Genomic DNA, 15,691 nt, shown 5'->3' on the forward strand with positions numbered 1-15,691 from the left:
TTTTGCAGACTTTGAGGTGTTCCCTGGCATTTTGATTAAACATTAAAATTCCGAATAAACTTCGACTATTAGTTCTTGCTCTGCTGAGGAGAAAAACTGAGCGCGCTCTTTGGCCACGCTGAACAGCCAATAGCAGCGTTGCTGATCAATGTTTCTACTATCGATACATATCCCCCTTTAAACCAGCGCATGAACGCGCAATTATCTCAGATAACTCAATCCAGCTATACTAATCATATCCGGCAAGTGTGTTCGAAGAACCGAGTTAGCCAGATCATGATTAGCACGATGATATCATCTTGGATGTGTCATTTGATCTCGGATGTAATAAGCAACGTACGAAGAACAAGCCCCAGGTTTAAGATTGCGCACCTGTTGCTATGACAGCAAGTTCAGGATGAGCGTCGAAGAACCAAACAATCCAAGATCATGCCAAATCGCCAACAATCAAATCCAGCTAACTGAGTTAGCGACGTACGAAGAACGGGCCCCAGGGGTCAGATTCACGAAAATGTTAATCGTATACAATACATACAAATGATAGAATTTACGATTATTTTATATTTTAACAACATTCTTTTTTTGGAAATTTAAAATCTTAAGTTTTGTCTTAAGAACAATCTTATGGAAAATATAAGAACATTAACGCAATGTTGTGGTGAATACAAAATATTCTTAACCTTTTTCCCCCCGAAAATAATGCTAAAAACATAGCAATTAAGAAGTATTGATTCAGTATTTCTGACACACGTTATTGATACTAGGGGAGCGCGGGGCACAACCTAATGCCTGGCTCACACTACAGGAGGTTTAAAATCCTAACCGATTTTGAAATCTGGTTGCAGCACACACTTAAGGAGAATCTTTGCAGATTTTCTTACCTCAAATCTTAAACATGCTCATACTTCAAGATTTGAAAATCGCGGCGCATCACACACTACAAAATGTTACTAAGATTATCGTGCCAGAGGAAGCGCCTCACGTGATCTACGCAGCAGATCGGAAGCGGGAAAGCGGATGTAAACAAAATGGATACTGTAACACGAAAACTTGCTGTATCAATAATGATCGTTTGTTGTGAGAAAAACCAAAAGCGGAAGAATAAACGAGTGTGGATGAGAAAATGGTTGGGGAGACGGGCTCAACATGGATTGTCAGTTCTTCAGTGAGAAATGCAGGTAAGAATTTAATTGACCTTATTACTATCGTAGTGTGCTAGAATTTTTACCGTTATAATATTGGCTGCCTAGGTCAAAAGCGATATAGAGCTCGGGATCGTTGCGTCACGCCGCAATGCATTGTGGGAATCACGGTACGGAAGTAGATGTACTGTATAGTAGGCAGTAGGTAACGTTGATCATTTGGTCATTAATTTAGGTTATTTTTTGGAAAATGGTTCAGTGTTGCTGTATTGTGAACTGCTGTAATCGGTCTCATGATCGACAGGGCAAACGCCTCATAAATCATATTAGTTTTCCCTATTTTCGTCGGATGGCTTGGGTCGCCGCTGGTCGTCAATATAGGCTACTAGCAGCTACCGGACGAAAACAGTGGATTATTGCACGTATGATAAATTACTCCTGAAGTGTAACAAACCCGCATAGACAAGCTTCGTAGCTCACAGAATCTGACAAGTGTGTGTGTCACCACTGATGCTTGGTTAACGGTGCAAACGATTGTTTTCTCCGCGTTTACTTTGTAGATCTGCAGATCTTGCACTCATTCATTTGTGAAATGCAAGTGAGCCTCCAATGACAAGTTTTTAAATTGATCGGAGCAGAGACTTCAAACAGAAAGCACAATTAAAGCCTTTCTTTAAAGTTAATTTCGTTTTGCATTAATTTGTATTTTAATAAATATATATAGAAATGTCTACTTTTAAACAAACAATTCAAAACAAAAGAAAACAGACAGCTCTCTGCTTATGTACGTTAATCCGTATGCAATGTGCATTTCTCTCTGGCGCGTTCACTACAGCGAAGATCGCCAGTCGTCAACCTCATCTTTGCAGCCGACTGACAAAAAAAAACCCCACTTGTTTATTAATAAACAATTAAAGTGTGTGTGTGTGTGTGTGTGTGTGTGTATGTTGTTGCCGAGGGCACATGAAATTGTTAATCCGGCCCTGGATAGGAGAAAATACCAGGGAAACTGAGGCTTGGTAAGTTTTCATATTACTCCAGGCTTTGTTATAGGGATCGATTCCGCCTATAATCAACTTTTTTTTTAAAGTAGCGTTGTTTGGCTTCATTATGAAGTTTGTCCGTATATGGTATAGCCAACTTTTTTGTGTCACGGTCCATAACTCTTTCTGGATACCGGCCGGCTATGCTAATATCTTATAAACAGGCTTTTGCGGTGCCTCTAAAATGGCCGCCGTTACCCACAATGCACCATTCCATAACATCTACGCCCGAGCTCTATTTGCACCTGTTACAGTGTAGATCTGGGCTGTAAAATGAAAATACAATTGGTGCTATTTGGAAGAAATGTGTCTACTGGTAACGTTACGTTAAACAATGGTTTGCCGTCTGCGCTCGCGCGCGCTCTCTCTCTCAAACACACACGCACAAACAATCCCCTCTCTCTCTCTCTCTCTCTCTCACACACACACACACACACTCCTCTCTCTTTCACACTATCTAAACGTTGTATAGGCAGTCATGTTGTTGCCACATTTCAACAAGTCGCTCCTCCATCTCCGAAGTCCAACAGATCCGTGTTGCAGGTTTCGCGGTCGCCATTTCGAAATGTCCGTCACTTCCGTCTAGTCGTAGACTTGTTTCCTATTGGCTATTGTGACAGTACTGACGTAATCACAATCTTGCTCATCCCGATAAATATCAAACATGTTTGATATGATCGGGGCGAGCCCGATTTGTGTGAGAGCAGGGGACCGTTCTTCGTACGTTGCTTGTTACATCCGAGATCAAATGACACATCCAAGATGATATCATCGTGCGAATCATGATCTGGCTAACTCGGTTCTTCGAACACACTTGCCGGTTATGATTAGTATAGCTGGATTGAGTTATCTGAGATAATTGCGCGTTCATGCGCTGGGTTAAAAGGGGATATGTATCGATAGTAGAAACATTGATCAGCAACGCTGCTATTGGCTGTTCAGCGTGGCCAAAGAGCGCGCTCAGTTTTTCTCCTCAGCAGAGCAAGAGAACTAATAGTCGAAGTTTATTCGGTATTTTAATGTTTAATCAAAACGCCAGGGAACACCTCAAAGTCTGCAAAAGCCAGGAGAGAGGGCTGGCAAAAAGTAGCAGACAATTTAAATCCGTTAGAAGTGGCCATGTTAGATGTTTTTTTTTTTTTATCACTTATTAGCCTATATTTTTGTATTTTAATAATTGCATAATTACTTTGTGCATTGTAATGTCAGTCACCATACTAGAACATGGGAACAAATAAAAGTGAAGTACAAAAATATTCTACATAATGGTAATTTTTAGTTATATTATAGTCTCTTTTATAAAAGGCACTGTTAAATAAATGATTGTCTGTTTATAAAAGCAAACAAGAAAAAGGCTGAGAAAAAATAGAAAAGATCTTAGTAGCCTACACTGTAAAATAATTGTTGCTGCATTAAAATTAAGGCTGTATAGTCATTTCAACTGTTAAATCTTGAGTAATGATGAATTGCTTTGACTTGTGAAAGTGAAAACTGATAAACTTATGTTAATTTAAAAATATTTTGCCATGAGTTATTGTTCACATTTTTCCCCAGTGTAGTTCATTGTAATGACATTGTGTTTTCCTCTTTTGTGCACTTTTACATAATACACCAACACATACACCAAGTGGTGGCTGAAATATGTGCAGTAAGTGGACATTTTTTAACTTTCCAAAGGAAAGAAAGTATAAGACTTTGTAATGTCCATTTGTTTCCATTGCACTGGACAGTGAATAAACCCTCTCAGATAACTCTCATATGGAGGAACTAGCCTACCTGCAAGTGCATAAATAACTTTACTTAATTTATACTTGTATGCTTTATGGCTGCAATATAAGTTGCAGGATTCCACATCTACAGAAAGGCCTACAGAAGAGTCTGCACAGACAGAGGACACATAGGCCTACAGGTGGGCAGTGGATAGCCAACTTTTCCTTTTTATTTGTTGCATGAGGCATGTGTCTAATATCTCTTGTTGCAGGCACTTGACCACTGGCTTTTTGTCTTTTATTAAACATTTAATGAAAAGTGTTTTTTTTTTTTTTTTCAATGTTGTGTAATATGGCACATGCAACAATGTCACAGGCCCTGTCAGGTGTGCAACCCTCAGACTTTTCAGACACTGAAATCTTCCCTTTAGTTAGCCAAAGTTCATTTCATTGTGTGCCCTTATCCTGGCTGCTGCATTGTAACTGGTTTGGGTCAGGGAATGGGGTCATAAAACACCTGTCTGCAGGCAGGGACATGTCATAATCACCTATGAAAAAATGCAGTTCTGTTAGGATCAGCATAAGTGTATGTAATACAGTGAGCTTGATATTTAATTGTGGAACTTTTCTTACCACTTTCAAATAATGTGCATAAATGTGAATCTCTGAAAATTCTTAAGGTCATGCACAGATCCTGGCCATTTTGCTTTCACATTTGTGATATGGAAGATTTTAGTCAACTGCCTTTTTTTTTATTTGATATAATATTACTAATCTGGAATATTAAGAATCACAATAGTAACTGGGCTGCACATTTACATTGTGAATCCCCTTTCTGTTCACATAATCCCCTTCATTGAGGCCTTGATGGCAGTCTATGGTAGCCCATAGTCTATGGTACCAATCACGTTAGTGAAGCCTGAGTGACATATATCTGTAATCGGCATGGTCATGATGGGATCTTCATAAAAAATTATGATAGTCAAAAAAAAAATAAAAAAATAATAAATTCTTTACAACATTGGGTCTTAAGTGGCTTGGAAATGGCACAAAAAAAACTAAAACTGTTTTTTAAACCTAAAAGCGACAATCTCGTGATTCGAAAAAATATCTCAGAAAGTGCACTATCGCGCTGCGCTGGACTTCCCGTATCAGCTCCGTTTATGAAGCCGGGATCTAATCCTGTTAACATGAAATAAGCCTGCTCCCGAGCAGGTTTAAGTTTGCGCACCTGTTGCTATGACAGCAAGTCCAGGATGAGCGTTGAAGAACCAAACAATCCAAGATCATGCCAAATCGCCAACAATCAAATCCAGCTAACTGAGTTAGCGACATACGAAGAACGGGCCCCAGATCGGGAGGGGCAAGATTCGATCTGTGAACGCCTCACATTACCAAATAATCTGCGCCGAACATCGGAATCGATCGAGGTCCTCGACAAGATTTTTTCTCAGATTCTCGGGAGGGGTAAATCGGGCATAAATCGGCCTAAAACTCCTGTAGTGTGAGCCAGGCATGACGCGGGGCTAGTTGTAACACGCTTGTTTTAAATACTTCCGCACATGCTTGGATGACGAAACTTTGTGTATTTACTAGTTGCCATATCAACACTATATAGAAAAAAAATTCCGCCAAAATTATTAATTTTTTTGGAAGATATCCATAGACATTTATTAAACCATAGCAAAAGTAAATTTCTTACTTAAGTTAATTTTTCATCTCTATTTTTTTGTGTTTATTTAAAATAAGACAAATCTGATATTATTTTAATCTCCAAGATGTTATTTAACAGTTGAGATAGTTATTTAATGCTTCGCTAACTAGCAGAAGACACTAGCAGGGTTTAAACCCCAGTTGTGCAGGCGGGGGCATGTTGTAACACTGCGTTACAATGTGCCCCTATTAGAAATATGCTGTTATATTCTATACTTTTATTAATTTTATTGGGAAAACGTGAGAAAAAGGTGAATAAAGACTGAGAGTCAATGTTCAGAAATGACTAATTATTTATTTGTTTTGAAATATGTTGTATAGCTGTGTTTTCATGTGTTCGTAGTCAAAACTCAAAAAAAAATTATATTTAATTATTAAAAATTGCCATTATTTTATATGAAAACGTCTTTTAATTGTATTTTATTTAGAAAATATTTTTGTTTGTTTTGTATATATTTTTTATTAGATCAGATAACATTTTAAGCTGTCATATGTTATGTTACAATGTGCCCCACACATGTTACAATGTACCCCACCTATGGGGCATGTTGTCACATTTCACTTCCATTCTTTCGGGGTATGTCAAGAAAAAAGTATATACTGTATTAATAAAACAAAACCACATAATTGTACTAGACATGTGGGAAATTAATGTGGGAAAAAATAAATACTCTGAACCATAAGTAGATTTACACAAACTGAGAAAGTCAAAAAGCGTTAGGTTGTGCCCCGCTCTCCCCTATACTTTCCTATTATAATAAAAGGCACGAAAAAAAAATCTTTAAACTGATGCAAGTTAAGCTCCATCCACACACAAAATATAATCAGCATTTTTTAAGCCATTACATCAACACCTCTCATAATGGGGGAACGGATTCCGACAGATGTTTTTTTGCCGTCGGATTCTGTTCCCCCCATATTTCTTACACAATGAGGTTCTAATATTTATCAAATTGATGCTGTTTAAGCTCCATCCACACACAGAATAGAATAAGCATATTTTAAGCCGATACATCAACATCTCTCATTATTGGGGTGGGGGAACGGATTTCGACAGCTGAACTATTTGCCGTCGGGTTCCGTTCCCCCTATGTTTATTACACAATAAGGTTCTAATATTTATCATATGCTAAAAAATTACTAGCATCAATAGCCTAGTGGGTAGTCCCCTGATCATTTTTATTTTTTAGCTTTGGGCGACCAAGTTCAAGTCCCGGGTCGTCGAACGTTATTGATACTATACTTTCCTATCATAATAAAAGGCAAACAAACAAACAAACAAACAAACAAACAAATAAATAAATAAATAAATAAATAAATATCTATCTTTAAACTCATGCAAGGTAAGCTCCATCCACAGACAAAAATATTTCTGACACACTGAGGTTCTAATATTTATCAAATTGATGCTGCTTAAGCTCCATCCACACACAGAATAGAATAAGCATATTTTAAGCCGATGCATCAACATCTCTCATCATTGCGGTGGGGGAACAGATTTCGACAGCTGAACTATTTACCGTCAGATTCCGTTCCCCCTGCGTTTCATACACAATGAGGTTCTAATATTTATCAAATTACTAAAAATTACTATCCTCAATAGCCTAGTGGGTAGTCCCCTGATGATATATTAGCTTTGGGCGACCCGAGTTCAAGTCCCGGGTCGTCGAACGTTATTGATACTATACTTTCCTATCATAAAAAAAAAAAACTTTAAACTGATGCAAGTTAAGCTCCATCCACACACAAAATATAATCAGCATTTTTTAAGTCATTACATCAACACCTCTCATAATGGGAGTGGGGGAACGGATTCCGACAGCTGTTTTTTTGCCGTCGGATTCTGTTCCCCCCATATTTCTGACACACTGAGGTTCTAATATTTATCAAATTGATGCTGTTTAAGCTCCATCCACACACAGAATAGAATAAGCATATTTTAAGCAGATACATCAACAACCGATACAACAATAACATTTCAAGTGTATGCTGACGTCTTTTGTAAATAAATGTATACGCAATTTATATTTGTTTTACATTTTTTAGGAATTTAAATCATTTAAGAGTAAGTCTTTAAATCATAGATATCATTAAGATTAATTATTTGTAACTATTAAATTGTGTTTGTGTGTTTTGAAATGGCACTGTAGGTTCTATCTATTGTGCTCCACTAGTGGGCGCCCTTTGTCCAGTGTTTGGAGCAGTGGGAGAACAGGTCAGATTCACGAACATTTTAATCGTAACAATTATACATAAACAATTACAGCATTTACGATGATCTTTTTTAGAAATTTTAAATCTTAAGTTTTGTCTTAAGAACAATCTTATGGGAAAAATATAAGAACATTCACGCAATGTTGTGGTGAATATAAAATATTCTCAACCTTTTTTTCCCGGAAATATTTGTATTCTTAAGAATCGTGAATCATGACAAGAAGCGCAACACCGTTCATGCTTAATAGACCCATGCTCGGTAGTTTTGTCTGTAATTGCAAAAATGAATTTAAAGGTCCCGTTGCATGCGATTCCATGTTTCAAACTTTAGTTAGTGTGTAATGTTGCTGTTAGAGCATAAATAATATCTGTAAAATTATAAAGCTCAAAGTTCAATGCCAAGCGAGATATTTTATTTAACAGAAGTTGACTACAAAAAACGGCTCGATTGGACTACACCCCTCTACATCCTGCATTAGTGACATCACCAGAACCGTTTCTTGACTAACCTCCGCCCACAGGAATGCTCCCTCAACTCTACTGGCTACTTGCGCACTTCTTATAACTTAGCCTACTGTGTTTACTCAGCTCTTAAGGTGATTTTCTGAAGTAAAACTGACGCTTCATCTTTTGTGTGGTGTACAATAAACTTTATTAAACTCATCAGTACATGTTTGATCATCATTCAGACAGCAGACTTGTAGGCTATTAATAAATAATGGATACATAGCCTACAAGCAGATGACAAATAAGTTATAATAACCGTAATTAAACTACTAAACCATACCTGTTTCATCTCTATACAGCACTCTGACTCTGTAGGCATTATTGTCCGACTCGAAATGAACGCCGTTACAGAGAGTTTCTGATATTATCATCATTCCGTGAGATGAATTTTTCCTGACAGACTGAGCACGAGCTCATGAAGCTCCGCCTCCTGTGTCGTCCAGCAGCACCTCATTTGCATTTAAAGGGGACACACTGAAACGGCTCGTTTTTCTGAGCCCCAAAAAATGTCAATTTAAACATGCTGTAAAAAATGATCTGTTGGGTATTTTGAGCTCAAACTTCACATACACACTCTGGGGACATCAGAGACTTATTTTACATCTTGTGAAAAGGGGCATAGAACGGGACCTTTAAATATACTGTATAATTTGCAAAAAATAATTTAAATATATTCTATTTAACAGGTAGCTTACTATAGGTAAGCTACTATTTTAACCTCCCTAAAAAGATTAATTCTCTAAATTGATTATATAAGATAAATCTCTTTAAACAAGAATCATGTGACGCGAAAGAAAGAAGCAGCAGATGATGGACACAACAAATCAAGTTGAGATTTTAATATGTTTTAATATGTGACAAAGATACTCGTTATTGTATAACGAGTGGTAAGGTAGTGGTTCAGGTTGCAAAACGTATCTTTATTTATAAAGATGCCGGAGTGTGAAAACTTCATCGCGGCGCACACACGCGCATGCGCAGAAACAAGCTAAAGAATCAATCTGCTAGGCTCTAACATATAAAGCAACAGAACAACACCACTATGTTCTACTACACTTATTCTATACACTTTTTTCTTGACATACCCCGAAAGAATGGAAGTGAAATGTGACAACATGCCCCATAGGTGGGGTACATTGTAACATGTGTGGGGCACATTGTAACATAACATATGACAGCTTAAAATTTTATCTGATCTAATAAAAAATATATACAAAACAAACTAAAATATTTTCTAAATAAAATACAATTAAAAAACTTTTTCATATAAAATAATGGCAATTTTTAATAATTAAATATAAACAAATTTTTTAGTTTTGACTACGAACACATGAAAACACAGCTATACAACATAGTTCAAAACAAATAAATAATTAGTCATTTCTGAACATTGACTCTCAGTCTTTATTCACCTTTTTCTCACGTTTTCCCAATAAAATTAATAAAAGTATAGAATATAATAGCATATTTCTAATAGGGGCACATTGTAACGCAGTGTTACAACATGCCCCCGCCTGCACAACTGGGATTTAAACCCTGCTAGTGTCTTCTGCTAGTTAGCGAAGCATTAAATAACTATCTCAACTGTTAAATAACATCTTGGAGATTAAAATAATATCAGATTTGTCTTATTTTAAATAAACACAAAAAATAGAGATGAAAAATTTACTTAAGTAAGAAATTTACTTTTGCTATGGTTTAATAAATGTCTATGGATATCTTCCAAAAAAAAAAAATTTGGGCGGAATTTTTTTTTCTATATAGTGTTGATATGGCAACTAGTAAATACACAAAGTTTCGTCATCCAAGCATGTGCGGAAGTATTTAAAACAAGCGTGTTACAATTAGCCCCACGTTAGGTTGTGCCCCGCGCTCCCCTAGTTCGTTTTCACTGTCAACCCTTATCAACAATTCACAAAAATACCAGTTCTCAGCTTATCTCTGAAAGAATGAATTAAAACTATGTAAACTGAGTTGCTTTCACATTTGAAATTTGTACATTGCAAAGTAAGACAAGGCCTGTTGCTTGTAGCAGATGCGATTCAATCTTTGATGCACTATTTCATACCGAACACGTCATATCACAAGTCACGGACGCGATACCAAGCTCACTACTATAACACATACAAAACACATACTCAAGAACAATACTCTGCTTTCTTTTACACATGATAAAAATCAAACGACCTACCCAGGAATTGTCAGCAACATGAACAGGAAAAACTGAACGATATGAGACGTCGTACAGCTCCAAGTGAATGACCGCGATGCCAGGTTTGTTACTACAACACATAAAACACACATAGGCCCTACTTAAGAACAAACAATAGGCTACTCTGCTTTTTACACAATCAATCTAACGACCTACCCTGGGATTATTGGCAACATGAACAGGTAAGCGATACCCTCAGCGTGCAGCAGCTCTTCACATTCGCAGCAATGCCACGCTAAACAAACGTGCGTGTCTCCCATAATATTGCGCCACACACCTTTTAACTCGCTTATTATTTTTTAACCCTTCATTACCATCCCAGTACTACAACAGTATCAATAAAAAAAATCAATGTCTATTCCTTTAATGTGAGAACTACATTGTACAAAGTACAGTTTGTTTTTAGAATGCAAGTCCAAAATCTGGGTCCCGAAGCAAAACCACTGCTGAGGTGTTTTCTGTTGGGTTCAATGTGCAAGAAAAAGGTCAGGGTGTGCTTTTGGGGAGTTGCCACATTGTATTACAGTTAAAACAATTCAATAATCGTCAAATATTGTCTACATATTTCACATAAAGAGAGTGTTGGCTGAATTCTACTCTGGACTAAATGCAGCAATGATCAGCAGGCGCTTTATATGCCAAGAGATGGGATTCTAATAACTCTATTTATTATTATTATTATTATTTCTAATAGCTATATTTAATGTTAGAATTAATAGAAAACAAAAAAAAACTGTGAGCCTTGTATTTGCAGCGATGTTAAGGGTCATAGGTGATTTTAACATTTGAATAGCAGTGTCTATTTTTCTATTTTCACATCCTCACACTTAAACAGCTTGATTGACAGTTCTTTCTGTGGCTTGATTCGCTGCCAGAAATCCCTGAAGAATGATAATTGACAGCTTGGAGCATGTGTTGAGTGAGTAGCACACCTCTGACATCACAGATAGTTTTCACTGTCAACCCTTATCAACAATTCACAAAAATACCAGTTCTCAGCTTACATATCTCTGAAAGAATGAATTAAAACTATGTAAACTGAGTTGCTTTCACATTTGAAATTTGTACATTGCAAAGTAAGACACAATGTCTAGCATTCAAGGGATTTGTGAAGCGTGTCTTTTCATGAAAGCAATATATTTTAGCCCGTATAAAGTCATGTTTATTTGATCATAATTAAATGACAAAAAAACGGTTTAATCCTTAAAACAGCTGAGCGAGCTTTTACAATATTTAAATTTGAAAATAATAATGAAAACATTAGGAATTACATGCAGAAAATGCCCTCTTTTCCCTCCCAGAAGACAGCATGAAAAATAGAAATTCATTCCCTTTTTAAAAAACCTACTTTTAAATGAATAAATGCATTTAAAGAATTATATTCTTGAGGAGTAGTGCAAAATCAAACTTATCTTTAAATGAACCTATACCCTAAATCGAGAGTGTGCTGTAATTGCAAATATTAAGATAATATATATGCTGTTTAATTTGTTACAGCAAGCCTTGCTGAACTCTCACGTTTGATATATGATTAAAGGATCTACAGGAAAAGTCTTAATATTTTTCCCATAATAATGAGGCCTGTTGCTTGTAGCAGATGTGATTCAATCTTTGATGCACTTGAAGATGCAGCCGCTGTAGACGGAGCAGCCGCTGTAGCAAAAGCTGTAATAGAAAGATTAGCAAATTAGCTGGAAAAGATCAAATATACCTTTTTTGCTTCATTCAGGTCAAACTGAGAAAAAAAGTTAGGGTTTTGTATCTTGACCCTATGATAATAACATGACAGAAGAATGTCTATTGGGTAATAATGCTTACTGGAACCATTGACGGAAATTGTCTGAGAAATGATGTTTAATGTATTGACATTTCCTGATTCTACTGCTGTCAAAAGGGTGTCTGCAATCTCTTTTCTGGATGGCAAAGATTGGTTGAAGCTGAAAACTAGTTGTGTTCTCGTGATGATTGACCCTGGTCTGAAATATATTCAAAAGGATGTTGTAGGGGAATCCATTTTGCAAGCACATATTATTAAAAGTTCAATGTTCATGCTCAACACACACACACACACACACACACACACACACACACACACACACACACACACACACACACACACACACACACACACACACACACACACTTACCTGAATCCTTGGACAATCACTCCAAGAAAGTTAACATACTTGGGTTTGTAGACAGCTCCAAGCTGGAACAAATAACAAACAATAAGGAATATCCAAAGTTAAAGTGTTAGTCATTTTCTCCTCTGTTAGAGTGTTTTACAATTGCTGCTAGGACACATTTCTCAATACTTGGGTCACTTTTTCAAATCTCTTCACACAGTTCTCCTAACCAACTTTCATCTTGGTTGAAAGTTGGTCACAGCAGTTCATTTCACATTCAAAATGCACTAAAATCATGTCAATGTCTCAAATCAACTCATTCTTCCAGAACACTATGGATTTCACCCAACAAACACACTTTGTTTGTCATAAAACAAAAACCTAAAAACACAACAGCTAGCATAATGTTTTCTTTTGTAAAATGTCTCTACAAAACAAGAATGACTCTCTCTACTGTTAAGAACACACTGCAGTTTGTGTTGCATGGTCCATGTTTGCATTACAGTACAAAATTATTCTAAGCCCTCATTATACTTCTGCGTCGGACCTACGCCGGAGCCTCTACGCTGTAGGCGACGCGTTGGTTTTCATTTATACTTCTGCGTCGTTGTCCGCGATGACGCGCAATTAAGGCCAATTTATACTTCTGCGTCGGGTGCGCGTAGAAGGTACGGCGTAGCATACGCATTGACGTGTACCATACGTCGTACCCTTCGCCGTACCCTGACGCGCACCTCCTCAAAAATGTAACTACGCGTCGTGGCGACGCGGACCGCAAGATCTGTGATTGGTCGGCTGGATAGCATCGCGTTTCCTCCTACGCATTTCCGGAATGATCTTCTGCATTCTGCACCGCCCGCCCGCCATTTTTAAATTCCGAAGATCAGTGAAGAGCCATGGAAATAGACCAAGTGACCGAGAGATTGCTTGAAGAAGTGCAGAAATACAGCCATCTGTATGACTCCTTCAGTCGCCATTGCTCGTAGAAACCTAAACTCAAAACAGCCGCGAGGAATGTAAACACAGTGGAACATTAAAACCCACCCGCGCCAACTAGCGTTTCGGCGGTGTAACTGCAGAGCAACACAGACATTCGCAGAAGTATAAATGCTCACGACGGCGTCGCCTACGTGCGTAGCCTACGACGTACACTACGGCGTACACTCGACGCAGAAGTATAAATTGGCCTTTACACTTGCAGAGGGAGCATGTGAAACCCCGAGGGAGGGGTTCTGGCAGACCAATCACAGCGCTTGCGTCCGCGTAGAGTTGACGCGTTGTTACATTTTTGGAGAGGTGCACGTCAGGGTACAGGCCAATTTATACTTCTGCGTCGAGTGTACGCCGTAGTGTACGTCGTAGGGTACGCACGTAGGCGACGCCGTCGTGAGCATTTATACTTCTGCGAATGTCTGTGTTGCTCTGCAGTTACACCGCCGAAACGCTAGTTGGCGCGGGTGGGTTTTAATGTTCCACTGTGTTTACATTCCTCGCGGCTGTTTTGAGTTTAGGTTTCTACGAGCAATGGCGACTGAAGGAGTCATACAGATGGCTGTATTTCTGCACTTCTTCAAGCAATCTCTCGGTCACTTGGTCTATTTCCATGGCTCTTCACTGATCTTCGGAATTTAAAAATGGCGGGCGGGCGGTGCAGAATGCAGAAGATCATTCCGGAAATGCGTAGGAGGAAACACGATGCTATCCAGCCGACCAATCACAGATCTTGCGGTCCGCGTCGCTGCGACGCGTAGTTACATTTTTGAGGAGGTGCGCGTCAGGGTACGGCGAAGGGTACGACGTATGGTACACGTCAATGCGTATGCTACGCCGTACCTTCTACGCGCACCCGACGCAGAAGTATAAATTGGCCTTACGCCGAAGGGTACGCGCGCTACACACAGCCTACGACGTAGCTACGGCGTGAGTTCGACGCAGAAGTATAAATTGGGCTTTAGTTTCATAGAGTTTTGGTTGTGTTTGTGTCTGAGTGAGTAAAGAATTAATGTATTCTGAAATATGTTGTTATTGAATGCATTTTAGTGCCAAATCAATGATAAATAAATTATCCACAGTTTAGCCCACATAAACTGCTGTTGTGCTCAATGTGTGAAGAGTTTTGAAAAAGTGATTTAAGTATTGAGAAATGTGTCCTAGTGATTATTAAAAAAGCTACAGGTTTTAAAAATCAAGATATTTATCATCAGAGAGGCTCCAGTTGCTTCAACTCACCTGATCCTTCACAAGCTTAGACCTATTCTTGAACTCCTGAGACTCTGAATTGTTGAGAGCATCTGTAAATGTGTCAAAAGAGTGAAACTCCAGATCTGTTAGTAGCTCAGGTACTATTTTTGCAGTGGTTGTAGGCACTTTAGTTGTGGTGGGTGTAGTGGGTCCAGTTGTGGTTGTTGTGACTCCAGTGTTAGTGATGGATGATGCAGCAAGAGTCGATGTGGCTGTTGAGGATATTGTGGTAAGTGTTGTGGATGTTTCGACTGTACTTGCAGAAGCTGGTGAAAAGGAGCCGGCTGAAATCAAGGTAGAAGCTGTTGGTGGTGATGCTGTTGTGGTAAGTGTTGCACTAGTTGTGGATGTTGTGGTTGGTGTTGGTGTTGTGGATGATTGAGCTGCATGAAAAGCAGATGAAGAAGGAGTGGCTGAAGTAGGGAATGTTGCTGTAGATGCTGTTGGAGTAAATGAGCTAGCAAGAGTTGGGGTGGCTTTTGAGGTCGGTATTGTTGTGGATGTTTTGCTCATACTAAACGTTGAACTTGCAGAAGCTGGTGAAAAGGAACTGGCTGAAATCAAGGTAGAAGCTGTTGGTTGTAATGATTTTGTGGTAAATGTTGTGGTTGTGAAAGAACCTGCTGGTGTTGTGGATGATTCAGTTGTACTATGAAACTCTGAAGGGGGTTGGGGAAAAATAGGCATTGTTGTTTCAGATGCTGTTGAAGTGAATGCACTAGTGGTGGATGATCCAGGAAGAGTTATTGGTTCAACTAGAGAGATTGAAACTGCTGATATTAGA

At 38.3% G+C, this 15,691-nt stretch overlaps 1 protein-coding gene and 1 long non-coding RNA gene across 2 annotated transcripts; both read right to left on the reverse strand.

Annotated features, from left to right (window-relative positions):
• Positions 1-10,385: 10,385 nt before the first annotated feature.
• LOC309510667 lies at positions 10,386-10,793 on the reverse strand. The gene is made up of 3 exons (XR_014210424.1): positions 10,697-10,793; positions 10,520-10,610; positions 10,386-10,442 (listed from the first exon to the last, which is right to left on the reverse strand). It is a non-coding gene; the product is annotated as an uncharacterized lncRNA (long non-coding RNA).
• A 606-nt stretch (positions 10,794-11,399) lies between these two features.
• LOC309511650 (uncharacterized protein) lies at positions 11,400-15,420 on the reverse strand (the record flags this gene model as incomplete). The annotated part of the gene is made up of 4 exons (XM_082186875.1): positions 11,400-12,205; positions 12,359-12,516; positions 12,688-12,749; positions 14,896-15,420. 4 exons carry the CDS (start codon positions 15,418-15,420, stop codon positions 12,081-12,083), a joined length of 870 nt encoding a protein of 289 aa, XP_082043001.1. The 3' UTR covers positions 11,400-12,080.
• Positions 15,421-15,691: the final 271 nt, after the last annotated feature.

Source organism: Leuciscus leuciscus (genome assembly GCF_965113295.1).
Source record: "Leuciscus leuciscus genome assembly, chromosome: 12".
NCBI lineage: Eukaryota > Metazoa > Chordata > Actinopteri > Cypriniformes > Leuciscidae > Leuciscus > Leuciscus leuciscus.